Genomic DNA, 27,268 nt, shown 5'->3' with positions numbered 1-27,268 from the left:
GCATCAGACCCTGCACTGTGCTCAGCTCTCCACAGCTCCCAGGCTGTGATGTAACAGGAAGTAGTGGGTTGCCTTCCAACGTCAACCTGACAGCCGCCTCGGCTGCTCTCATTGAGCGGCTGAGATCCGGCGCGTTTGGTGCTCTGCGCCGAAGACACACAAGACCCAAAGCCTCGAGAGTCTGCTCCAGCTGTATAACAACCAACCCCCCCCATCCATCCTGCGCTGCTGTTGGATTTGTTTTAATTCTCTGGTAGGACGCACCGATACGGGAGTGTTTAAATGTGTGCGATGCGCTGTGTTTACTTCCATGTTGTTGTTGTTGTTGTTGTTGTTGTTTTTCTGGGCAATTTCAGCTCCGGTAACGTCGAGCGGAATTAACGCGGAGTTTTTGACGGTGCAATTTGTGTGTCCGTGTGTGTGTGTATCGAGGTCATTTAACTGTACATCTGCATGGATTAGTGGAGGCATGTGCATGAACAGAATATGCCACGATGTCCTCAATCCATTAGAGAAAAAACGTCTGTTTGTCTTTTGTCGAGAGCTGCATGTGAAAATGATGGATGTGATGGAAGAATGTAGTGGAAAAAGATGTCTTTTTTTTTTTTTTTTTTTTTTTCATGGGGTCTTTGACACCATCCAAGCCCGTCGTGCGTGATGATCTAAAAGGCATATAATTGATAGTATTCATAAGATAAAGATATCCCGACCCACCTGTATCTGCATTATGGAGCATTTCATGGACAAAACGTGTCTGATTGTACGTTGAGTAATGCATGACGGTTTTACGCACGCTGACACTGTAGCCTACAGTAGCTTTATTTATGGAAAAACACCTTAAAGCCGTTTAAAGGGAATTAAAATACCCAACATCTAACTGCTCTGATTCGATTAACAGTATTGGTTCATATTCTCAAAGGTTCAGTTTTAATATCGGCTTGCATGCATGCCTTACTCGGCCATATGCAGCCACGGATTGCTCCTGTACTATCTACTAGACTTGGCATCCATTCAGTAAATTAAGTAATCAATATTAAGGGATGACACACACACACACACACACACACACACACACACACACACACACACACACACACACACACACACATGCAGGCGTTTTCAGATTGATTAAACTGGAAAGCAGTGGTGAATCAGCCCCATTCATCAACGGGGCTTTGATGTAAGCAGTGGCCACTGGTTGCTAAATCATCTGCATGGTTACATAAGCAGCAGATTTGGACATGCTGGAAGTTTGTGGGCTGGACAGTAAAAAATGATGATGATGATGATGATGATGATGATGGTGATGTGTAGGAGGAGGAGGAGGATATGATGACGGTGGTCATCACTGTGCTGAAGATACTACAAGGGAGGTGGTAGAGCATGCAGAAGCAGCAGTCAGAGCAGAAGCAGATTGGTTATTCACAGCCAAGTTTGTGGACATGAGTGAACTTCCTTTTCTGTCAGCAGGTCAAATGTGATGTGATACTGCTGCAAGCTGACCTGCAGACTTGTCATGTTTTTTTTCCGCAATAACGAAGGGGAGTGTTCCCAGATGATGTTGTTTGATTACGCACTTCTGTATTGATGAATGGGAGAACGGCAATTAGCAAGAATCAGATTCATCCAGTCAACAGGCTTATTATGTGCTGCTTTTATACGCTGCTTTGTCTTTAAAAGTTCAAAGTTTCAATGTGTTTTTATGTTAAAAACCCAAGAAGAAGTAACCTTAAAGCCCTCTCCCCAAAAAAACAAAAACAAGAAGTGGTAAGATGGAACTGATAAAATAAGGAAAGATTGTGTTCATTGTGAAATATTGAGAAAGAAAACCGTTCGGCCCTTGAAACGTAGGCTTTACTTGGAAATATAAAATATTTATGACTTGATGAACAACCCCCAAATTTAAAGTTTTGTTAAAAAGAAGTCACTAGGTATTATTTATTAAGAGTTTAACTCTTACAAACCTCCAATGTGCTCTTTGCGTCATCGGGACTGTGTGGGTGTGGGTCTGGTTTGATTGACAGTAGCCTGGCATCACAACAAACGGCTCCACAAATATCATCATTTCACATGTTCCTGTTGCCATCTTTATCGGAACACGCAAGTACATGACATCATCCGACACTCCAAACTACTGGGAAGAAAACAACAGAGACACAAGTCCAGAAGGAAAACCGTCACTCATATTAAAAAGCTGGTTGACAAAATAGGTATTAAGGACCTTTTTAAAGCGAAGCAGCCTCTAACTTTAACGTTCATCACTAGTTGATGGAGGTGAGAAGTGAGCCGTTTAACCAGAGGATTGAAGAAATATAATTATCCAGCCATTCACAAGAAAAAATACTGATATTACAAGAAAACAAAAATTTTACAAAATGTATATATTCTGCTTTCTGTTAAGCATTGCATGACCCTTGTTATCTTGTGGATGTCCCGACTGCATGTTAGGAAACTACTACTCTACAGCTCCATTTAACTCAATGAACAATGAATGTTGTGCCACTTCACTGACACCAGTGAATAGATTTTAAACATTTCATATAAATTATTACACTTGATCGTAATTTGTAAGTTGTAAGGGAAACACATGTTTGTATTTCAGGAAATACCAAAAGCTTAGCCAAGTAAAACAGGTTTTTTTTTTATTCACTGTCCATGCATGTCAGCCAGTCGGGGCACTTTGGACAGCACACACATCAAATGTGCCAGTTGGCAGCACCGTCAGATGAGTCTGCAAGGCCTTTGCTCTGGAATCTTCCAATCGCCTTGGCCTACACTAAATAAATTAGCTAATTGTTGGGTTGCATGACATTCCCACTGCACAGACTCAATCCCCAAAACGATCATGCTGTGTATTTACTGCCCTGAGTCCAGAAAACAGCCATTCCATGTGGGCGAGACAAAGGTCTGTGCTGCATAGTTCCCAAAGCCCTTTGCCATCTCCATGGTACAGTGGCTCTCCACCCTAAAGCAATGGCATTTAGGAGGTTGTGCCAGTGCAATCTCATTCACACTGTAGCTGACAGTGTCATACAGTAGCTGTGTGGTGCATTGGGGTTGAATTTAGGATTCCTTTTTTGCAGTCAATCAGCAAAGGGGTAGGTTTTGTTTTCACCTTTTCATTTAAGAGAAGTTTAACTGATGCTATTACGAGGGGTCTAACTTCCTACATACACTGCTGGCAAAGGTCGCTGGATTCACAGTCACAAGAGTAATGAGGGTTCTCCTAAAACTTTAGCCCTTGATTTACTTCCTATGTTCCCTGCGGACACTGTAAGAGCGCTCCCATACGGCATATGAAGGCCAATTCCAAAGCCGTCCAGCGTCTTTTTATTGTCCTTCAAACGTATTCAAGTTGAACATTCATTGTGTTTTCAGCCCAGATCAAATCAGCAGCCCAAGTATACATTATAAGTTTTTTCCTGTCTGCTAACCCCGGGCCGAAGATATTGTATTACACAAAAGCACAATGATGCACATTTGCACCATTCTCAGAGCGCTCTCCTCGGGTTCTGGATTCAGTTTCGGGGATGTGAAACCTTTTGAGGTAATTTTTCCGCTCATACATTATGGAGGGTCTTTTTTTTTTTCTCCCTCTGCAGTTTAATTTCAGCACACAAAGTGCCCGATGAGAACTGTCATGGGCTAATGTCTTCAGAAGGAGCATCTGGGGAGCTTTGTCTGTGGGCAGTGGCTGGCTGGCAGTGTGAGCCCTGGTGCTTTGTGGAGGATAGAGGACAGTGGAAAGAGGCTGTGTGGTTTCTAAGGGTGTATCGTGTTTGTGTGAGGTAAACAGTCAGTGACACTGGTTTCCTGATTTACGGCCTGGCAGGGGGCTTCTGGCATATAGAATAGAGGAAGCGGTCCCAAGGAAGTACTGTGTGTCTCTCTGTTTGACTTCCAAAGGTGAACCTGCAGTACTCTATTGTTGTTGCGTTATGTGCACATGTTGCTGTTTGAGTTATTCTTGCCAGAAAGGTACTGAGGGGTATCCACAAACAAGCAAAGCACCTCTTTTTAACACAAATACTTTTTTTGTTATCATCCAGTGAACACTGCTCTTTGCCTCCTTGTATTTTCTGCTGCTGTGCGCAAACGTCTGCAGCCATTTCTGTTGAATTCCCAATTAGTCAACTTACTCTACTGTGAAAATGTGACTGTTATTATTGTCAAATCCGGGCTGCCGAAAGCTGTGCCAAAAAACGTGGTAGTTGATGGTTTACAAGGTTTATAAAAGTCCCAAATTAGTTTGTTTCTCTTTAAAAACCACAGTGTTTTATTGTCCATGCTCTTTATTCTGGTCATTATCACAACTCATAGAGTGAGCTGGATGAATACTCAATTTTGACTGCCTTGAGGGGCTCTTGTTATTTTAATGAAACCAAAAACCTCTAGCACAAGGTTATTTTTGGAAATTTACAAGCTTGACACAAAATGTCTAAGTGATTTTTGAATACATTGTCATTGCACTTATTTCAATTTAGAAATGATTGGAGAAGGAAGAAACGGGCCTATATTAACTTTCACAAGTTCTTCTGAAATTGCATATTTTATTTCTGCTACAGCGTACACTTCTGCTCTGTAAATCAAATGTTCAACGCTTTCAGTTCAAAGGTTTCATTTTCAACAGTTTTGGAGGCATTGGCACACAGTAGGCTCATATTACCTAACGGTGTTCTTACACATGAGGCATTTCACTTGTTTTTGTTAGTTGTCCGCCTCTTGCCCGTCTAATGGAACGATACTCTCCTATTTTCAGTTTCACTGTCTACTCAGGCTTTGTAACAGTTTCACCCTTTGCCCGACCCAAAGCTGCTAGCCGCTAATGTTACTTTCCTGGCTATTTGGCTAATTAGCTAGTGTGCTGCAGCATGTTAAACAGTTCAAAACCAAACCTGTAAATTTAAGTTATTTATGGTCAGTTTACAGTAGTGTGGTCATTCCTCCTCAGAACCATTAATGAAGTGTTTTTTATGTGGTTTGTTAGCTGCAGCATCAGTTTGTTTGCTTTATGTCTGCATTACCTCAGCTTGCCAAAAAAAAAGAAATGAGTAATAAATATTAACAAAAAGGGAATGACTGATTATAATTTCAGTTGGACTTTACTTACTCATACATCTAAGCTTTTTTAGCTATTCATGAATTATAATGCTGTTTCATATTCTTACCTTACCACAATCCCACCTGCAAACTTTGTCTTACGATGGGCCTTGTTTCATTCGCTATAAAGAAGCTTGCTATGAGTGGTGGCACTTGTATTATGGCTGCTACTGTATATCCGCATAGGTGGGTATTATCAACAGTTTGCCCAATCCAGACATTTCGAATACCCCTTATACAGTATTCCAGGCTTTTTTTCACAGTATCTCACTCATGTAAGCAGTTAAATGTTTTTGTAACACAAACCCAAGGCATACAGAGCAACTTGAGCCTGTTAGTAATGACGTGAGTAGCTCCCCTGGAGGTCAAGTGTAGGGCCCACAGTAGGCACATGGAGGATATTCCCTTGAGGCCGTCTTAAAACAGTGTGAATTTGACCGAGCTCCAGAGTTATTTTTGTCGTGGGAATACCAGAAGGGAACCACACACACAGCCCCTCACTGTTAGTGTTCAGACTCCAATAAAAGCTTAAAAAAGGTATGATCATACTTTGACACAAAACTTTTCAAAGCCTAAAAAATTGTTACTCCAACTGCTCATCCAAGTTCTTGTTCGTGTCTGTGTGTTATCACAGTATGTCACATATCTTGCCTTCGGAATTTGAGAATTCCTTTTACTAACACAGACTGCGAGTGCTGTATGGAGCTATGGGAATGTTCGGCTGGATAGAATGACACTTGACATAGGGAGGATTAGTCAGTTGTGCTTCACTAGCTTGCATAGAGATCCCAAAGGGCATATTTATGGGTATATAATGTTTCCACGGACAGAAAGAAAATGAAAACACCATCGATGAAACCCACTGATACGAAAAACCATTTCCCTACTCCAAAATCAAATCTGAGAGAACATGCAAACACCCATCAAAAGTGCAATATACGAGATTGGGAGCATCTCTTTTGCCTTTAAATGGCCCCAACCATTGTGACAGTTGAGTCGACGTTTCTCAGCTAACGGTGCTAACAGCAACAACAGTGCAAACAAAGGCAAAAGTGCTGTCAGAGCTAACAGTGTTTACTTTTGGGGAAAATTTGAGGGTGGGCACTACGCTTCTGCGGCTAACAACGGCATCATCGGCTGTAACAGCTGTATTAGCAGAGTGCAGAGCGACGGCCATGACCTAGCCGATGGGGCACGCTCACATGCACTAAAAGCATGAGCGGTCGGCTCGAATTACAACAAACACAGAGGGAGAGTGACTTACTCAACTATATCCTTTCATAGTATATACATGTCTGCTGCCATATTAACGCTCTGAATATCAAATTTAGCACTATTAAACTCCAAGGGCAGTTTTTGGCCTGAAAATCCCCTTTGACTGTTTGCCAGTTTAATGACTACTAATTGGTACAACAAACTAGGCCATGAAACTGTAATTTGTCAACAGCAATAATCAGTTACAATGCAGAAATGTCAAACAGAAAGGAACAAAAACCAAGACAGCATGAACTGATGTGTAAAGCTGTCAGCCTGTCAGTGCACTTAAAGCACTCGACAAAGAAAATCTAGTGACCTGTGAAAATGTGGCTCCATGTAGTGGAAAGAATCAGGTGGAATTAGCCACACTTTCCCACCAGACTGTACTATATGCCTTAGGTGAAACAGTGAGCACATGCTCAGCAGGGTAGGCTATTTTAAACACAGCCTGGAAGCCCTATAGCTGCATCAAAACATTTGCATTAACACCAAGGAGAATTACTAGCAGCTATGCAGGTGCAATGCACTATGGAGCCTGGTTTATTTTTAACCAGTGTATTTTTATCGAGGTATTTGTAGTACTTTTCCTTTGCGTAGACTAGCGGCCTGTGGAATAGGATCCTTATTCTATGGTTAGAACTCTAGTACTCTTAACCTCCTTTCAAAGAAACCGAAGACAACCCTGGTGTTTATCTTGTTCAAATAATGATGGCATGGTATTGGATGGTATTCAGATTCAGAGGGGAAATGTAATGTTATCTTTTGAGCAAATAATGGGATGCCTGTTGACATGCACAAGCGTGTTCAGGTATTGTCTTTGGAAATACACTTTCTTGCTGAAAGGTAGATTAGAAGATCCTTTTGTATGTGTTAGTGAGCTGTACTTCAGTGCAAATAACACGATGTAAGAAAAAACAAAATGACGTTACAAGTAAAAGTCCTGAATTACCTACATTAATTATATGTTAAGTACATTAATATTATCTTCAGCTAATCCAATTGGAGCTTCTTTTCACTGCTCTATATGGACAGTTCTGTAGTTAAGTCCAGTGGTTGTCAACCAGAGGGTCATGCCCCTTCTAAAGATCACAAAATACATCTGAGGGCTCCAGGGATGATAAAAAAAACCTCTGCATTGATTTTGCCTCATTTTTCATTCTTGCTTTTTTTCATGAGAGTTTTTCCGCTATGGGCCTGAAACTGTTAAGCATAAAAGGAAAATACTACTACAAACTAGCTGTTTCCCCCAAATTCCTATCATGCTAAGCTAGGCTAAGTGGCTGTTGGCTTTAGCTACATTTAACTAAACAGTTTAGGGAGAATTCACAAAGACTTGATTGCGGCCACCAATAGCACCATTAAGTTTTGCATCACTTTCAACGGTTCACAATAAATATGCCAAGCCAAATTACATTACAGTGAAACAGGCCTATAAAGTTTAGCAACTCGGTGCAATTTACTCTTTTTTTAGAGGCCACAACAGCCGGGAAATGATGTGGTGAATTTGCCCAAGAGTGGTATCGGTCCTCTCGTTTCCCTCTTAGCAAGAAAGTATATACGTTTATTTCACAAAAAGAGATTTAAAAAAAAAAGTAATTTGCATAAAAGCTGAATTAAAAAACAGGGTTAGAACCAATAGTTTGGCTTTACAGGGGCTCCTTTTGATTAGTTAGGATAATGGAACAATTATGAGGCAACAGGACTCGCAGCAGGTGTCATGTTTATATATCTTCAATTTTGACGACATCGTTACACAATAATGTTGTGCATCTATCTGTATTAGTGAGCTGTTTTCTCTTTTATAACGCTGCTGTGTTTAGCAGTTTTCACACTCTTCCCCACACTGGATTTCTTGTGACTCATTTAACAACTGTAGAGCACAGGCACTGAATATTTGGCATCATTGGGACTTTGTTAGCCGCTCCGTGATGTTTTCAAAACTCATTAAACTGGCAGACCTTTATTGAAGCTCACACATACTCGACATCCAGCACAGTATGACTCACCTGTGTTACTGCCTCTTTTATGGATACTTGAAAGTGCAGCTTTGTGATATTTTTGCTCATCTTATACATACTCTATTTGGTAATAAGGATGTTAAACCATACCCTGTAGGACATACATGAAACTTTGTACACATGTTCAATAGAAGTACTACTTAGAGCAGCTATTTACCTCTTTTTTTCTCATGCAGTGTTGCCCTAATTTCTTCCAAACTTGGCAGGATAGGCACTCTTTATAGACTAAGCTCTCACTGTATTTTGTTGCCAAAATATGTATTAATTGGCTGATATAATCAGTAAAATGCAAGAGACTTCATTACAGTCGGAAGGAAACATTCAGATTAATTTCTGTGTCAAAATGTGACCAGATTACAATAGTTTTAAAGCTGCAATAATAGATTTATTTGTATTGACCATAGCTCAAATGAGTTTTCATGTGAAAGTAGTTCCTGGTAGTGATGAATATTGTTATAAACCAACTCTGCAGTTCCTCTCAGTTTTGCAGAATGTTTTAGCGTCTTTCAGCTCAATGTTTTGAGTCTCTGGCTTGCAAATTCTGCACTCAACGTTAACTTTGTGAAGCGGTGTCCGTTTAAATTGCAACACTTGGTTAACATTGGCGGTTAACCATGGTAACAGAACAATTTGGAAAAAACATCATGGTTTGGTTTAAAATACATACGCTTGCAATGTAACCTAAGCCACGGACATAAAGTAATGTGACTAAGTGGCATAGCGGCTCACCTGACATTACATTGAATGCCTGTCCCTTGGGTAAAAGTCCTGAGTTTGACCCATTTGCCCCTACTCCTGTACACCATTTACCGGACGTCTCACTGTAAATACTATGCCCTTTACTCTAAGTATCTAGTAATAACGCAGATGTGTTCATATTGGAGGTAGTTGAAAGCCTGGTGCGTCTAATACGGACGCTAAAGTGTGCCTAGTGTGTCGGTATCAAAACGCCAAGGTCCACTGCCCAGGCAGTGGTATTTGCCGCCCTGTGAGTGAGACCAGGCTGAATGATTGGTTTATAAAGGGACAAGAAATCCCATCGCCACCAACCCATCCTCCACACATTGACTTTCCGTTGTGCTATAAAAAGAACACACTATGTTTTGCACTGGCACTGAACATTGGCCTTGGGAGAAGATTGTATGTGACAGAATCTTTGAATATTCATAATTCCTTGGGATACTGTGCTGCATCAGCTGTCCTGTACTGTTACCATACTGCCTCGAGGGCTTGAATGACCACTGTGAATGGTTGCGTATCTAACATGTGACATCATCCAACAAGATTTAGCACCAACAGTGAGCCTCTCCTTTCGTATTCCCCCATGAACTACACATGAGAATGCAGTCTTTTCCTCTTTTCAGCACCGTAGTTGTAAGTAGATCCATGTGCTCGCCCTGAGAACGCTGGCATCCTGGCAACGAGGGCGTGAAAGCAATGACATGAATACTTCGGCATCCGGATTGTTGTCTGAGCTAGAACGCAACACCCTCCTGCCATGTTAATGCAAACAATATTGCGTGCATCAGTCAGGGTGGGTGGACTTGGAGTTGCGGAGGTCTTTTTATGAAACAAAGAGGTCTCCTCCCTCACATCTGTGTGGGTTTGTTATTGTTTTCCCTGACATCTGGCGGTGCCCTCGGCAACATGGAGGTTTGCATGAGGTTTGCTCTCACGTCATAGGTTTGGTAGGATCAATGGCTTGGATGTTAAACTCTAAATGTGACTTTTTTTTACAGGAGGTTTTCCACAAATGGCTGAGAAAGTGTAGTTTGTGAAGACTCATTTTTGAGCAAAATGTTTGTGTCACTTCACAATACATAGCTGAAATGTTATTTTCTTGAATCTTGAATGATTTATTGCACCAGTGATAACAATGACAGAATGAGGCTTACTGTCCAACAACATTCTGTTTTTTACAAACTTTTGGAAACAAGTTGTTGAAGACCTTAGACTTCAGCAAAATTCACATGAAGACTTAAATGAAAATAATTTTTAAAAAAAGTTTCAATACCCCTGGTTTTCCTGTTTGGGTTTTCTGTGGGTATGCCTTACTGTGGGTTTCCCACAAAAAAACCCACATAGGGGCCCAAAAAGGCAAAACTGCTTCGAGCCCTGCAAGGGCTTACCCATTGGGGGCCTACATGGGGTTAGTGTGGGTTCCCTCAGTAAACCCACAGATATCCACAGTGGAGTTGCACTGGGATGTTTGCTGGGTGGCTATATTTGGTTTTGTTGATTGAGGCAGGAAGTTCTCAGAAGGCACCGTGTTTCCACGACGATTTCAAAAGCGTTATCTCCTCTTCCTTGTAATTTTGTGCCCAGTATCTACTGAAGATAGAATTTCCTGTCTTATATACCCTTTTCGGTCAGCTATATTTATTCATCAGCTTTCATTGTGCTTCCAAAATGACAAAAAACTGCGGGAGATCAAACCGGCTGGAAACTGAGCCCATTCCTTCCTCCCTGTCCATGTCAAGATATCCTGGTCAGGTTCCCTCACATACAGTACCAGTCAAAAGTTTGGACACACCTTCTCATTCAACTACTTTGAAGAATCTAAAATATAAAACATATTCTGGTTTGTTGAGCATTTGTTTGTTTACCACATAATTCAATATGTGTTCCTTCATAGTTTGGATGTCTTCAATATTAATCTACAATGTAGAAAAAAAATAAAAATAAAGAAAAAACATTGAATGAGAATGTGTATCCAAACTTTTGACTGGTACTGTATGTTTGGGTAGATTTTGTGAAACAAAAGAGGTTCAATACAGGTAGAACATTTTATCACATAATCAGTAATAAATAATACATGGAACATAATAAATATATATGCAAGGAAATCATATGAAGATGGACAGAGAGGAGTTAAGTTGTCTACTTTCTGCATCTGATTTTAAAAGGAAACATGGAGGCACAAGCTGTTTCCCAACAAAAGTGTTTGATGCTGAAGTAAAGCAAGACAAGCTGATAAAGGCACAGAATTGGCACACGTGTTGCACGTGTTGCATGTAGCAAAACTGGGGGCGGAGTAACGTCATGATAGAGCACTTTCTTTTGGTTTCCAACATCAGATTTACACTAAGAGTTCAGTATGATGGGATGCAGCACATGAACAGAGAATGTTGAAATACCTCATATCACAATACTGCCAAAGGGGTGGTCTACATTCTAACATCAGCACATTTTAGCCAATTTAGCACAGGTGTTTTTAAACATCTTTCAGCAGCTTCATAATTTCAAAGGTATATGTTGTGGCAGTCATGCTTGGCCGTGGTTGGAAAGTGACCTCCATTATCAACCCATGCTCCAGAATCATGGCCAAGATATTATTCCCCTTCCATTCATTCACCAGCTGTAAACCTCAGGTACTGGAGAGTTTCCCATCTGCTGAACAACTCAGTGTGAGGGCTCTCGCTTTTTTCTGCAGCCCAACCAATACTGGAATTTTGAGGCAGTTACTGATATTGATATTTGGGAGTTTTAGGAATTTTTAACATAAATACATAACCTGAACAAAGGATCTTGATAAAGATGTCTTTGAATCATTATTTCAATTTTTTCTGAAGCAGCGTTATCGAGGATGAAAGAAAGAAACCTCGAACAGTGTAGTTTAGGATAAGGCTATCCAAATTTACCCAGAAAATAAGTAAAAAATGCTATCTTTCCATATTGGCCAAATATACAGGTGATGTGATATAAAATGTTCCTATATCTTACCAAAGGCATCAAGATATGAAACCTTTTTTGAGGTGCAGCCTGCTTTGGAAATACAAATGCTATATGTATATGCTTATATAAATCTAACTGTTCTTGGGACATGAACAAGAGTTTTCCTGACTCCCACTGTTTATCGAAATTATATAAGACTGCAGGTCATTTGAAATCAGATCGAGAGAGCAGAACTGGGCCATTTCCTGTGCGCAGTATTTTCTTGTTCATACAGCATACGATACTAACCTCAGTGACCAGTTCTGTGTTTGGCTTTCATAGACTGATAACAGAAACAAGCCAACATTGCAGTGCAACATGGCAGTTGTTTTGCATTCTCACCAGATGCTGCTCGGTGCACCGGAAAGCCGGCTGGATCAGTTGGGATTGTCTTGGCTTTTGGTAAAAGGAAAAATATCACTTTATAGTTCTTTGAAAAACAATGTTGCGAATTATATTGAGTGGGTTTACACCTCAAGTATTATTGGATAGTGGAGCTGGTATTAAGCATGTTTAATACCACCTGAAAAGAAGAATTACCACATAATCTATATTTATTTCACAAACTCCTTTAAGATTCCGGATCACTTCATTTTCCACATGCAACATATGTACAGGAATATGTCTTGGTGCCAGATGTTCTCGTAGAGCATGCGTAGCTATACCTAAACGAAAATGTATGCACTTTAATTTGTAGATATCTTACTAAATCAATTTGTATGTCACCACGTAATCATGAACCAGGAAGTGTAAAGACCGCAAAAAATAAACACTCATGGAGGGTGGGAGACCAGGTGGGTGAGTCGAACAAAAAAGGGTGTTTCACCTAGGCAACCGCAGTTAGTTTCCTGAGAGAAACGAGAAGTCAACGTTGAATTTTTTTGTCAAGTAAAATCTATACTTAAGTAATGCCACTTATGTAGTTGATTTAAGCCAAACCAGGATATTTTTCCTTTATCTAACTAATACGTTATGTTGCGTAAACCCAACTAAAGTTCTTGCCTTCAGGGACGGATGTTCATTTTGGAAAGACTGCATGCATGTAACTGACACGTGTTGCTGAAGTTTCCTGTGTTTTCCTCAGAGTGTTTTTATATCGTTCTTATCTTTTTGATCATGTTGTCTGTTTTACTTCCCGTCAAGCAACGTATGAGAATACGTTGCTTGACGGGAAGTAAAACAGACAACATGAACAAAAATAACAGACCTGGGACAAAAAAAAAACAGGACACTATTCCCATGTTAAGTGCCTCTGCATGAAGGGACTTCATCAGTTCCCATGGTTACTTCCCTCTCTAGTTAGGCCTGTTTCCAGCTATAGAATAGTAATAGTTACGGTGTTATTGCCCCTCACCAGTCTAATGGACATCCGAATGCCACTGAGTGGAACTTGGAGTACGAGGCGCCAAACATCCTGTGAGGGCAAAAGGATGTTTACAGCTCAGCACAACGTCTCTGCAGGGACGGTGGGAGTTGATAAGTACAGGCTGAGCTCTGGCACTGGGCGAGAAGACAACAGCTGTTATGCATGTACTGTTTTTCCAGGTATCTGTCTGCATGCTGGCAGATGTAGGTGATGTCAGCTCTTGTGCAAAGTGCACATGACTAACCACTTCTGCGAAACACTCTTGAGGTACTACAGATAATAGTGGACCACCCACTGTTCCTACCGGTTCGTGGTTGGATGAAGTTGACCCAAACAGATCAATAATCAAGTGTTGTGCCTCTGTAGAGGTCGCTCTCTTAGCTTTGAGCTGGAATTAGCTAGGTTTTCATAAAGTATAAATGTTTTTATCAGGAGTTATTTTCAGGGTTTTTTGGTGTTGTGGACCATCATTCATTTATCTGTTCACTTTTTTCTTTATATTTACTCAAAACACTGCTACTGATGTATGCCTACTGTACATCTACATCCTGGTAGAAAACAGTTATGGGTGACATTTTGATTACCAATAGCTTGTGTGTGACTAGCTTTTAACAAAATACTTTTCAAAAATAGAATAGAAGTTAAGTTAGTTTATTAGTTTAATGTATATGACCAAAAAACAACACAAATAATATGCCAAAAAAATGAATTTGAAACAGATCACAACTAGCTATAAGCAACATTTAAGCAGCTATTTGGGAAAGCATTCTGCAACGTGTGTTCAGTGCTGCCATCTGACAAGATGTATCCTCTGTATCACTCTGCTAATGTATAAAAAACAGCCTTTGCCAAGAAACAGCTGGGGAACTTGGCAAAGCACAGCGCTGTGTGTGTATCTGCGTGTGTGTTTTTAGTGTGTTTGCATGCACGTGTGACAGAGCAGCTGATCTTTTCCTGGCTGTTTCTAATTTGCACATCACCATAATGTTTTACAATCCCACTTTCAGTAAGCCCCTCCTCCTCCTCCTCCTCCCTCCTCTCCCCGGGTTAAAGCAGTTTTAACTCTGAGCAGACTTGAGGAGGCACTGGGCCAGTTCCTCTGGTGACAGAGCTGCAGGGAGACTCGTAAGAATCAACTGGGTCAAATCTCTCAGTGATGTGCTGCCCGACGGCCCCCTGCTTTGCCTCCCTTGTCAGTGTGTTGCAAGACTGTACTAAATGTGTTTGGCAAGCAAATGAATATCCAAGCTTTGATCAAAGTTGAAGCTGCATTACTATTGCATAATTTGTTCCATTAAAAGTATTTATTTCAACTACTTATTTAAAGTATTATTAACATTTTCAACCACATTCTTTTTTTGGCATGGTACGTTTCTGCAAACCTTTTGGATTTGTTGACTGTTGATGTTTCTGAACCAAAAATGTCTTTCATGAATAAGCTCAGCCTCACACAATACCACATGGTGAACATTGTGAAATTTTAGATAAAGCCAAAAAAACTTTAGGTTTAGGCAACAGTATTACTTAGTAAAGTGATAGTTTGGGTGTTTTAACGAGGGGTTGTATGAAGTCCTCATCCGTAGTGGGTGCAGTAGAGGGCAGTCGGCATGCCCCCAGTTTAAAGAAGCAGACAGGAGGACCAACAAGGGATTATAGCAATGTAATGCTGTGGACAGGGGCAGCACCAAAACGTATTTTAGGCTAATAAAATAAATATCAGTTTAAGTGTACTTTATGTTTAGAATATTTTGCGGACTACCCTCTACTGTAGGTAATCGATTGACTTTTGATAAGTACCTCATACAACCCCAGTAAAAAAAAACACCCCTAATGTAAAAGTCCAACTTTAATGAATGGTTGCTTTGCAGAAACGTAAGATGCTAACATTTTTTTCGCGCGCATATCAGATGGGTAGAAATCACATGTTTACAATGTCATAATGTAACTTATATATGGACATTTTCAGACATTAGGAATTCAGAAGAGAAATGGTAGCAAGTAGCAGTCACAACACTGGCACAGATTAAGTAAAGTTAGCTTTTCCAGTTTTCGAAAATATCCTGACCATCACCGACAGAAAAAGTTAAAGATCACATAGGCATAGTAATGTTAGCATGTATGAAATCCCTGCTGGTTGCCTGCATGTGTTGTTTGGAATATATGTTAGTGTCTATAGAAATGAATACATCATATTAAAAACATACCAGACAACAAACTAGGTTGTTGTCTCATATAACTGCAGATTAAATTAGATGCCTGCAGTTTATAGAGGCAAAACTTCAGTCGTAACAAACTGTCTCAATAGAGGTTTCAATTTAATTTATTAGTCTCACAGGATTATAACAAGAGACTGCACCCTGAATGTTCCTTTAAAAGTGCAGATGGCCGGTTTTGCACTCTGAGTGGAAGGGGAGGTCTCTTTTTTTCCCAAGATATTGAACATTTGATACACAAAGTTTATGGCACAAAAACAATTCAATTTATCCTCAACGATAGAAAACAAATGTTTGTATGATAAGCGTTAAAGGCCATGTGTCTTGTAAATGGCCTCCTCTTCAATGCATTTTACTAATTTGCTGATGCAGAGTTTGTCTAGCTGTTCCATTCCACCGAATTTAATTAGACTTGAAATGTTGCAAATACAAGTCATGACCTAGTTCATCTTGGGTATGAAAGACGTTTATTAAATTTCACTTCTGATGGAGATGTAATCCACTCCTCAAGGCCATGTACCTACATGTTTGTCATCCTGGGTTCAGGTTCTCGATCCCTCTGTCATTTCTCTGTGCAATACTGTGATTTTATGGTACTCTGACAAAAATAATTTATGGCCAAAATAACACACACAAAAAAATTGCTTCACTATAAGTGGCACACAGGGCTTCTAGAATCTGAGCAAAAAGAGCCGGTGCAGTTGCAGACCTTTTCGATAGTTGCACATACGCAGTAGCAGGCAGGCTTAAACTATCTAAATTCCCCCGGTGCATTAGTACACCCACCGTTTTGCAAAGCAGATTTGTACGACCTGGGGGATATGTTTCCATTTGAATTTTGTCTCATCTGCTATGCAGCAGCCGTGACATTAAATCCCGGTGGCCTGCGGCTTTGCCCCGGACTCCTTTCTGGGATTCTGCTTTGATGAGATCCAAGCGTCATCTTTTAAAAATACAAAATGTGTAACACACCCACTAACCAATGCTGACACATTTAAGACTTGATGAGAGGGTCCAAAGGAGACATGGCTCTCAAAACACGTAGCGGCAGTGAGAGCAGAGGGATGTGAGGTCTCAGCTGTGACTACATGACTTTTGTCAGGAAACAGGAACTTTCTAAGATCCATGGGGTTCTGTTGGGCTGATTTCAACGGCTTATTGTGTCAGCTGGGTTCTTTGATCACCAAGTCAAAATACTACTACCATGGTGGGCACTTTTAACTCTAATAATGATAGCACGTTATTAGCCTGAGATGGGGTAGACACGCTTCTATTACAGTTATTGAGTTGTGATTACGACAGATCAAACTTCATCCATATTGTCGCTATTCTGATGACAGTCTGCAGATATAAAGCATATAGTTTGTTGTGTTCCTTCAAAAGCTCTACAATTTAAATGTATTTAAAATAATAATTCTAAACTTGCTGATCCACTTGCTGCTTGTCGTTCCCACCCATCCACCAAGATTATTTTGAATATGTTTGACGTTAACTGCTAGAATCTGGACTGTTGACTTCACCATTTAAAAAAAAAAAAAAAAAAAAAAAAAAAAAGCACTGCCCCAAAAACAGCAAACAGAAAAAAGTCGGTGTGTGTTTAAAAAAAGTTGTTGTGTGTGGGCTGTGAACTTATGCTCTCTATTGTATTAGCTGTCCCTAAGCGGTTCCAGCTTAACTGTCTGTGATGGCAAATAAAGAAGCAACATTTCTGTGGATTAGAACCACTGGGTGAGACACTTATCAACAGTGGGAGAGATAAGGAGTGTTATGGAGTGGCCTTCATGAGGGAGGGCATTTTATTTTTGCTTTAATGACAGTGCTTGATATTTTGCTTCTCTGTTCCAGATCTGCAGCTGTTAAATCATCAACCAGCTTTGACATGGCCAAAAGGAAGATGGATAACATTGTGCGGAGTGGGATGGTGGCACTCATACTGCTGTGTGATCTAACAAAGGTAGGACGACACACAAGCACAAAATATATTTCATTTAATAAATTTACCTGCATGAATCCAATTTGTCCATGCTTGCTTGGGTTGCAGTGGTAAACCATTTTCACAGAATATCATTGTAGGAAAGTTGATGGTTGTCATATGTTTGCTTATTAACGGTATTTGATGAATACCGTGACACCATGATATTTTTGGAGAAGTTTATCGTACCGTGAATCTCATTCGGTTGCATCACAAAAACTTTATAGATAGTTTAAGTCAATGGTGTGTTATGATCTTTATTTCTAAAAAGAAATGCAATGGGTTACTATTCAACTCTAATAACTCTTAATTTTGACCTATTTAGACTAGAATTTATGTCAGTTTATGTTGGGGATTTTGTGAAGGATTAAAAAGCTGCTTCAGGTTAGTATCTGCTGTGTGATAAATAAGTTAGACATATCTTTTTGGCAATACTTCTGCTAAGATGTCGTATTTTCCATGGAGCGACAATGGATTTAATGGAAGCTTGTGTATGTTGGACTCCCTTTCCTGGCATTCTGAGTAGGATATAATGGACTGTCCCATAGAGTCAGAATACACAGCCGAAATTGGGTCCAGACATATGCTCTCATGCAAACCCTTTTTTTCTGGAATGAAGATCAGTGATCAAAGACTTTGAAATAACATTTTCTCTGCAGAATGTTGCTGCTCGGTGGTATTCATGCCTGTGTATCTTTTGTGAGACACCCGCCAGGACCTATTTGGACAAACATCCTTTTATTAAAATCAGAACCAAAAAATGATTTATTCACCATGTCTTCCCTTTCCTTGCAGATTTTTGTGAAGGCAAGCCTAGAGGTGAATGAAACCCAGCAGCAGCATCCGACCAACGTCTACCATGACATAAGTATCACCAGGAACCAGATAGTTACAGCACAGTTTGAGTGCTATCAAAAGATAATGAAGGACGATCCCCAAGGCAGACAAGGTAGCTTGTTATGTTTCATGTTTCTGAACTTTACAGCTGTCAAGAGTAATTGGAGTACACTGCATGCTCGCAAAATTCTACCCTGCTATTTTTTGGGGCTTAGTGTCGTAGAACAACATCCATTAGACTGGATAATTTGATTATGTAAAATCTCTGTGCTAAATAATTAGTTTAAAAAAAATGGTGTACTTACATTTATTGATTATCTATCTGAAAAAAATGTCCTTTCCTGTGGTTTTAGAGCCCATGTGTAATCGCACTTGGGATGGCTGGCTGTGTTGGGACGACACCAAAGCAGGTGTGAACTCAGAGCAGCACTGCCCCGACTACTTCCAGGATTTTGATCCTTCAGGTAAAAATCTGTGCCTCACAGTAGCTCTAAAGGTGCATTTGCATTAAGGGTGTTTGGTTTTACTTTAAAGCATTACTCCAGCAATTTAGTATTGCACTTCCATACAGTTGGGGGAAATTACAAAGACATAGTCAAAAAAGAAGCAGCAGAGACAGAGATATTCTGACTTTTACTGTGGATCAATTCCTAAAAAATGCTTGATCCTACACTTGATCCTAAACTGCTGGAAACAATGCATATTGGAAAATAAGGCTTCATGGGTACGTAAATACAGACAGCAGCGATCCTCAACCTAGTCGCCAGAAAAAAATGTTGGCATTGTACGTTTCTGCAAACCACAGGGTACGGTGAATGTTGCCGTTTCTGGAACCAAAAATACTTTTCCTGAATACGTTTCATATCAGCCTAGTATCACGCTTGCAAAAATGCACAATATCACGTGTTAAACATTGTGAAACCATTTGTTAGGTTTAAAAAAAATGACTTGTTTAAGGTGAGAAAAAAAATCAGGGTTTGTGTTAAAGAGCGTTGCTCGCTGTAATACATCACTTGCTCTGACTGAATACAAAAACATCCACATGTAAAAAAAAAAAAAAAAAAAAAAAAAAAAAAAAAAGCTTTTATAGAGATTGATTAATTGTGTTTCCATGTGTTAAGTGTTGTATATGCATGATGTGTTTATAAGAGTAAATTAGTTTTAATTGCTGGAAGATCCTGATCTCCTTCAGCAGGATATGTAGATGTATAATTAGATTCAGTCCCTCCTATCAATGCTCTCTGTAGTTCCATGTGTATTAATGCTTGGTTGTGTGTCCAAGGGGACCTTCTTCTTGACTTAGCCCCTTGGTTTCCCACCTGCTTAGCCACAAATGATAAATATCAAGAAATCTCCCCTAAGAAGCAGCCTACAGGATTCAATATATCAGTGTATGTGGAAGGTGGTTTGTCTTCACATCTTTGCATCATTTTATTACCTGCAGAGATGGTTACAAAGATCTGCACCGACAGTGGTAATTGGTTCCATCATCCGGAGAGCAACCGGACTTGGACCAACTACACCCGCTGCAATGAACACACCAAGGAAGGCAGAGTGGTAGGTCACTGTATGAAACAGCACTTAATGCACATAGAATAAAAGCAAGTGAGTCATGGTTAGCACTGACCTCCTAATAGAATCTGTGGGCAGTTGCTGTAGATTTGCAGTGATGAGAGGATAGTGAGAGGTCCCTAATGTCCATATTACATGCATCATTTGTGGTACCAATAGACACTTATTTCTCACACATACATTTAACTTTATAACACAATTATGCACAAGAGTCATGCTTATGTTGGCTGAAATGTACTGGAATGATTCTTTAAATGTGCAGTCTGGGAGGGAGAACAAAAAAACAAAACGTGGTCATTGAAGTAATGAGACATAATCAAGTTTGTTCTCTGGGTGCCTGAAAATTTGTAGTGGCAATCTATACAAATTATAACGCATATGGCTCTAGATGGAAATTTTGGCCCAAGGATGCTGCTTGCAGCAAGATCAAGGAATTACAAACATCAGCATTCATCAACTGGAGACCATAATCATTCACAGCCATTGAAGTATATAGTGTACCTCGGTGTGGAACAAAGTGTTGATCGGTGGGACATGTTGGTCAATGGGATGGCACTTGTTGAAAGTATGATGGGTCCCCATAATAATTACATTCTTTTCTGATGACTATGAATATCCATGACAAAATGTTGACATTTAATAAACTTTAATTACGTTTTAACATGATTGTAATGTCATCCTCAAATAAATGACTGTAGGAGTAAAGGATATGAGTCCTTTTCAAGAGCACATTAATATCATATCACAATATGACAGTCATTAGGAGATCCAGATAATCTAATCTGTGTCTGTTTCTTTTTCCATACAGACTGCAATGAATCTTTTCTACTTGGCTCTCATAGGACATGGCCTGTCACTGACCTCCCTCTTTGTCTCCCTCGGGATATTCTTCCATTTCAAGTGAGTCAACAAATCTTCAGCATCAACTGAATAAATGAATAGCGCTGTGATTTAATGTCACCTTTTTGTCTTCTTGCAGGAGTTTAAGTTGCCAAAGGATCACGCTACATAAAAACCTCTTCTTCTCTTTTGTTCTGAACTCTGTGATTACCATCATTTGGTTGACAGTGGTTGCAAACAATCAGGAGCTTGTGCAGAGGAATCCAGTGAGTTTATGTATTTAGTTGAAGTTTTTTATTACGAAGAATTTTTGCATTCATATAATAGATTTCTACTTTTATGATCCTATAATCATAATTCAGGGTAAAAGATGCACCCTCTTATGTTTTTTTCCCCCCATTTATTTTCATTTATTCATTTTGCATTACTGTGAAAGAACTGCACAAGGAAAAAGCAGAAGCAGAGTTAAGCAACCACATTCATTACGTGTGCGTTTTTCCTCCTCAGACAAGCTGTAAAGTGTTCCAGTTCATTCATCTATACCTGTTCAGCTGCAATTACTTCTGGATGCTGTGTGAGGGAATCTACCTGCACACTCTCATCGTGGTGGCTGTGTTTGCTGAGAAGCAACACCTGATGTGGTACTATCTTTTAGGCTGGGGTAAGTCATGATAACGTGATGTGTCAATGACAGTCGCTCTCTCTGCTGTGAGAAGAAGTCCATTTTATTTTATCAAGTGACGTCATTGATTCTAGTTCATTAAAACAGATAAAAAACAGGTTTGGTATACCTTTTCATGGCTGAGCTGTGAATAAAGTACAGTACTGTAAGCACAAGGTTGGTATAAAAAATGGCTCCAACCACATTTGTACTTTAAAAGAAGTGTGACTGCAAGGCTTGCAAATTTCCCCGCTGCGGGACTAATAAAGGATTATTTTATAAAGGATTATTTTAAGGCTTAAAACTCTTGTATTGAATTACCTGAAACTTCTTTATTTGAATTTATTTTGCAGGCTTTCCACTCATTCCGGCTTCCATACATGCCGTTGCTCGAAGTTACTACTACAACGACAAGTAAGCATTCCATTTGCATTATCTATAATTAATATTACTGCTTATGATAATATACATAGTGGAAAAGACTAAATTATTGCCAAACAAAAGTAATAAAAATGTTTTGACCTTGATCAAAATACACAGAAAAGAAAGATAAAATCCTGCCTAAAAATGTGTTTACAATGAGAGATTCAGCTGATTTAGGGAACATAATATCACAGTAATAATAATACTTATATATTCTGTTAATATGATAAAGATTGTTTGATCTTTATCTGGACCTTTCATAGGTCAACAAATCATTCAACCTCGCTGAAAGCTTCTTTAATCAGTCCCCCCACTAAGCTGTTAATGCTAATTCGTTTCTCATTAAACCCATTGATCTGTATCGTGGGTCAGCTGTCACGTGATGCACTGATACTGTTGTGTAAATGTGCCTGTGTTGTCCCTCTCTTCTCGGCTGAAGGTGTTGGATAAGCTCCAAAACATCGCTACTCTACATCATCCACGGTCCCATCTGTGCTGCTCTTTTGGTAAGAGGCTTCGTTCTTTCCCCTGACAGCAAAATAAATCACCAGAACATCTTATTTATTCCACATTTCTTTTGGTTAACTGTTATTATTGCGCAATGAATGTCTGTGTTTGCGTTCTTCTGATTGGACACTGTGGGGGGTCTGAATCCAGACATGTTTTCCTAGCATGCATAATTACTTTTATCTTGCGAAATCAATGCGTCTGCCCCCCTGAGGATCCACCCACTGGTCCCCAGGCCTATGTTGCATTCTAGGAATTCACCAAATGAGCATAGCTGGGCATGCTTCAGAGAAAACTGGTCCCTTAACACTCACGCAGAATTAAATGTTCTGTGCTTGAACAAAGATTTGGTCGTGTTTCAGGCCCAAAAAAGATGTTTGCTCATAATGTTTTATTTTTATTTTATTAAACTTTATTTGTACTGGACATTTTAGTTATGAAATGATGTGCCAACTAACCTTATGTTTCATTTCAATATAGTAAGGGTCAGGGTCTGTCAGGTGTACCAAAATATATATTATTATTTATAAAATAGCATCACGTTTTTCTACCTTTGGCTTAAACTGTCTGCACAAGGCTTATTTCTACTATATATTGGTACATATTTTAAGGTCTGTAGATGGTGAATTAACAGTTTATCTTGGGTTAGTCTTTACCCAGCTGACACCAGCTAAAAGCCATAATATCATGCTGATTTAGTGATGTCCTCTCTGCTGCTACCCCCCCTAGGTCAATTTGTTCTTTCTACTAAACATTGTGCGAGTGCTCATCACCAAACTGAAGGTGACCCACCAAGCGGAGTCTAGTCTCTACATGAAAGCCGTGAGGGCCACCCTCATCCTGGTGCCTCTTCTGGGAATCCAGTACGTCCTGATCCCCTACAAGCCAGCGGGACGGGTGTCCTCCGAGATATACGACTACATCATGCACATACTAATGCATTACCAGGTGAGACGGTGATCAGGTTCGAGTTGTCCAGACAGAACAGCCACCTTGACTGTGGAATGTGTTTAAGTTGTGGCTGAGCGATGTTGCCAGCTTCCTTGAACATTTCCATTTTTTAAACACATAAACAGCTGTACATTATGTCATGCTCTTTAAATGCTTGCCCAGAGTATATTTTTAGAATGCTATTCAAAGTTTACAGTCGGCTGTACTGCAATATCCCTTTGCACTATTTATGAAGTCCTGTTGTCCTTGTAACATGTGTACCATTTGTTATGAAACGTGGAGACTTTAATATTACTAAAATCAGCTATTGCCTGGACATAAACCACATCTTAACTTCCATTAAGAGCCGAGCATTCCCTTTGGCCTCTGACCAGGCTTTGTTTATGTTGTAGCGCAGGGAAGAACAGCAGGAAGGAAGGCATGAATTATCTGAGGGGGATAAAATCAGTTGGATGTTTGTTGAGGTGTTATCTGATCATCCTGAGAGGTCCCAGAATGGGCAGTGTGAGGAGAGCATCTTAAGCAACAGGCTGAATCAGCTCTCAAAATTCACTCAGCTGAATCTCTTAAGTTCCTCTGCTTCACAGCTCATAGGGCTTTACAAACAAATTATTTTTGATGATTAAGTCCAGTGATTATGTGTTTATCATCTCTCTTCTTCATGTGTTTCATTTTCTGAATTTCAGGGTCTGCTGGTGGCCACCATCTTCTGCTTTTTCAATGGAGAAGTAAGATGGGGTCAAGCCCTTTCACTATGTATTTTTTTTTTTTTTTTTAGACCTGCATGCACACACTCACCCACACTTCCCCTTTGTGATGAAGGATAGACGAGACAGCTTCCTCTGCATGACCCTCAGAGCAGGATGGGGAATTAGCAGAATGGCTTGATAAGCTCAGTCCCCCAAGGCTTTGCTGTGGACTAAAGATTGTTTACTGTTGACAAACAGCCAATTATACATTGATTGCTATCAATTATTCATGTGATCGATTGGCGTACAAAATTACTTGCCTGAAATTATAGTCTTACAGGAGCCACTCAATCATGTTAAGACGGCCATCTGATATAATTTGCATATAAACCTTGGCTTATTATACAAGGATAAATGTCACCCTCAAGTCCTTGCAGTAAATAAGGAGCAGGTATTAAGCTAAGCTGAACAGCATGAACACTGGAAGCATGGGGAGACAGCTAGCCTGCTTGCTCTGTCCAAGTATGGACGTTACCGAACCTGGCTAGCTAACTATGAAAACAACGCTGTGGGTGCCATCACTGTGCCTAGCCGTTGTACAGCAACTCATAACTATTGTCATGAAAGGACAAATTGTCTTTTTACATTTCTGTTTGTGAATTATTAAACTGAAGAGATGTAGCTTGTTAATTAATCAGCTAGTTAGTTTGTTTTCTTTTCCATTTGGACCAAACCAAGCTAGCTGGTAACCCTTGCTTCCAGCTTTAATGCTAGGCTAACCCTGTCTCAGCTCTAGCCCCATACGTAAGCATAGACACAAGATAGATATTGTATTTATTGGCACCTGAGGTTCAGTGAAAGGAAATGTATAATATTTTGGGAAATACGCTTTGTTTGAGATTGAGATGACATAAAGTACATGACATGCTAAACTATAACTAGTTTAGTACAGAAATTGGTACCGGGGGAAACTGTTAACCTGGCTCTCGGCAAAATCCATGGCTGTTAATTGCCAGTAAATTTGCAATTCAAGCCATTGTTGATGGTCCACAAACTTCCTAGTGGGATGAAAACATGTTTAATCTCTTTTTGGGCACGGATTAACCATCCAAAGCCAAAAGACAAATAAACGCTTATTCTTTCAAGTGTTTTACATCATTTGATTCAGGGGAACATACCATTTCATGCTGGTGCTGTGTTAAGTCACCATCACCAGCATTTGTGTGAGTATACCATATTAAACATAAAAAAAAATCCCAGTGAAAATAACATGTGTTTTGTTAATTAACTCGATAGTGAACTAGTGCAAAAAACACCATTTCCTCAGTTACAGACATTTATTAGATATTGTCCTGACAAGCCTCAAAGCCTAATCAAGCAAGTTGTGTAGCCAAGCTAAAGTAGCAGTTTCCCCCTCTGTATGCTAAGCTAGGCTAATTATGTCCAAGGTGTAGCTCCATACCTAACACACATAAATGAAACTCATATTGATCTTTTCTAATTCTTGAAGAGAAAGCAAATCAGTTAAGTGTATTTTCAAAAATCTTGAACTTTTACTTTTTAATGCATATAGCTTAGCTGTGCGCCAGCTAATGATTCATTAGCGGTCCATTTAAATATGATGTGTGATTTCTCTGGTTAGGTCCAAGCGGTTCTGAGGAGGCACTGGAACCAGTATCAAATCCAGTTTGGAAGCAGCATAGGAAACCATTCAGATGCCCTGCGTTCAGCCTCCTATACAGCTTCCTCCATCACAGAGGTACAGGGTTGCTACAGCATCGACGGCCACACAGAACACATGAACGGCAAGGGCTACCACGACGCCGACCCCTCTATCTTAAAGTCGGACAGCCCTTTCGCCTGACCACAACACTCCTCCCGAGCCCTGCCCGCCCTATTCCCCCCTTAAAAACTGCAGCATGTTTGAAGCGCAGTGTCCACCAGGCATACCCACCTCTTCCTTTAGATACAATGCTGGAAGCAATGGGTGAGGAAAAGGATTGTATACCTGGGCTCTCAACTGCCTGAAGGATATCGTCACACCAACAAAGGCCCTTTAACAGTTCTGTACGTTGAGCTTGGTACAACTATTCCTGCGCTTTGTTTTGTCTACAATTTGACACTGAACTGCTTCACTTGACCTAAGATGCATTCTGATAATCACAATATTGTTGCAACCTTTCTGCCTGACAAAATTGTTTTTAAAGGGATGAATATTAACTGCTTGACTGTCCCTTTAGGGCTCATGTTGTGCACAAAAAAGCCTTTGGTTACACTGTAAATTCTTTTGACATGGTTAGTGCCAAACCAAGAAATCCTTGCCTGCCTCATATATTTTATTTTATAATTTTAAAAACTGAATTATAACGAAGATAAGACGTCTAACAGGTGCATAATAATATATTACAGCTATATATTTCACATGTTAAACTTAATTTATCTGAACGTATTATTGTTTATTAAAAGAAAAAGTAATAAATACCATACAGTATTTATTGAAGTTGACATGCTACATGTTTTCAAAATTAGTCAAATTTGACTTGTTGCCAGCTTCATGTAAATGTTCTATGTATTTCTTGTTGGTTTCTGTGTTTGTTTCTACGTGCAGATGATTTATGGAATCATACCGTGAGCTTGCAAGCTTCATCTTTAGAGATTTTATCATTCTAATGTGTTTAAGTGATCCTTAGTGACCTGTGCATCCTGTAAACCACATGATAGGTTGTAATGTAACTTGTTCACACATTATTATCACCGAGAAGCCATCTTTGAATCACATGTACTCAAATATCCACTCATTACACTTGAATGTAACAGTGAAGTTAGAAAACCTGGCTCTGGACTGACATGTATCACATTCCCCTTCACTGCTCTCTTTAGCCTTAATCCTCTGAGATTCTTTAGATATAACCACTATACAAGCATTACCGGGTGTTCAGACTGAAAACAGCACTGTGTTAAAAATGGAGGGAATGAAATATGATCCAGCAAGGCCAGTTTGAGTGATACATCGATGACTTTTAAGGGATAGGTTTTGGATTTTCGAGGTCCATTTTTAATACAATACTTAAATACTATTTAAGGGGTATTGGTTGTTGAATTGATTCCCTCTGTTCGTATTAGCCCTGAATCAATGCCATCAAAGTGC

General features: G+C 39.8%; 1 protein-coding gene across 2 annotated transcripts; it reads left to right on the top strand.

The window, feature by feature from the left end:
• Positions 1-125: 125 nt before the first annotated feature.
• On the top strand, positions 126-26,500 carry calcrla (calcitonin receptor-like a). Of its 2 annotated transcripts, XM_054615370.1 has the most exons (13): positions 126-253; positions 17,514-17,622; positions 18,436-18,589; positions 18,831-18,941; positions 19,922-20,034; positions 20,858-20,949; positions 21,029-21,155; positions 21,397-21,550; positions 21,904-21,964; positions 22,413-22,479; positions 23,210-23,428; positions 24,118-24,159; positions 25,763-26,500. In XM_054615370.1, exons 2-13 carry the CDS (start codon positions 17,548-17,550, stop codon positions 25,982-25,984), a joined length of 1,437 nt encoding a protein of 478 aa, XP_054471345.1. In that variant the 5' UTR covers positions 126-253; positions 17,514-17,547; the 3' UTR covers positions 25,985-26,500. The 2 variants fall into 2 exon arrangements, with proteins under 2 accessions (XP_054471345.1, XP_054471344.1); XM_054615369.1 differs by lacking the exon at positions 126-253 and having other exon boundaries at positions 17,424-17,622.
• The last annotated feature ends 768 nt before the right edge of the window (positions 26,501-27,268 follow it).

Source organism: Anoplopoma fimbria, chromosome 16 (assembly GCF_027596085.1).
Source record: "Anoplopoma fimbria isolate UVic2021 breed Golden Eagle Sablefish chromosome 16, Afim_UVic_2022, whole genome shotgun sequence".
Lineage (NCBI taxonomy): Eukaryota > Metazoa > Chordata > Actinopteri > Perciformes > Anoplopomatidae > Anoplopoma > Anoplopoma fimbria.
The sequence above is the reverse complement of the archived record's forward strand: the minus strand, read 5'-3'. Positions and strand labels throughout refer to the sequence as shown.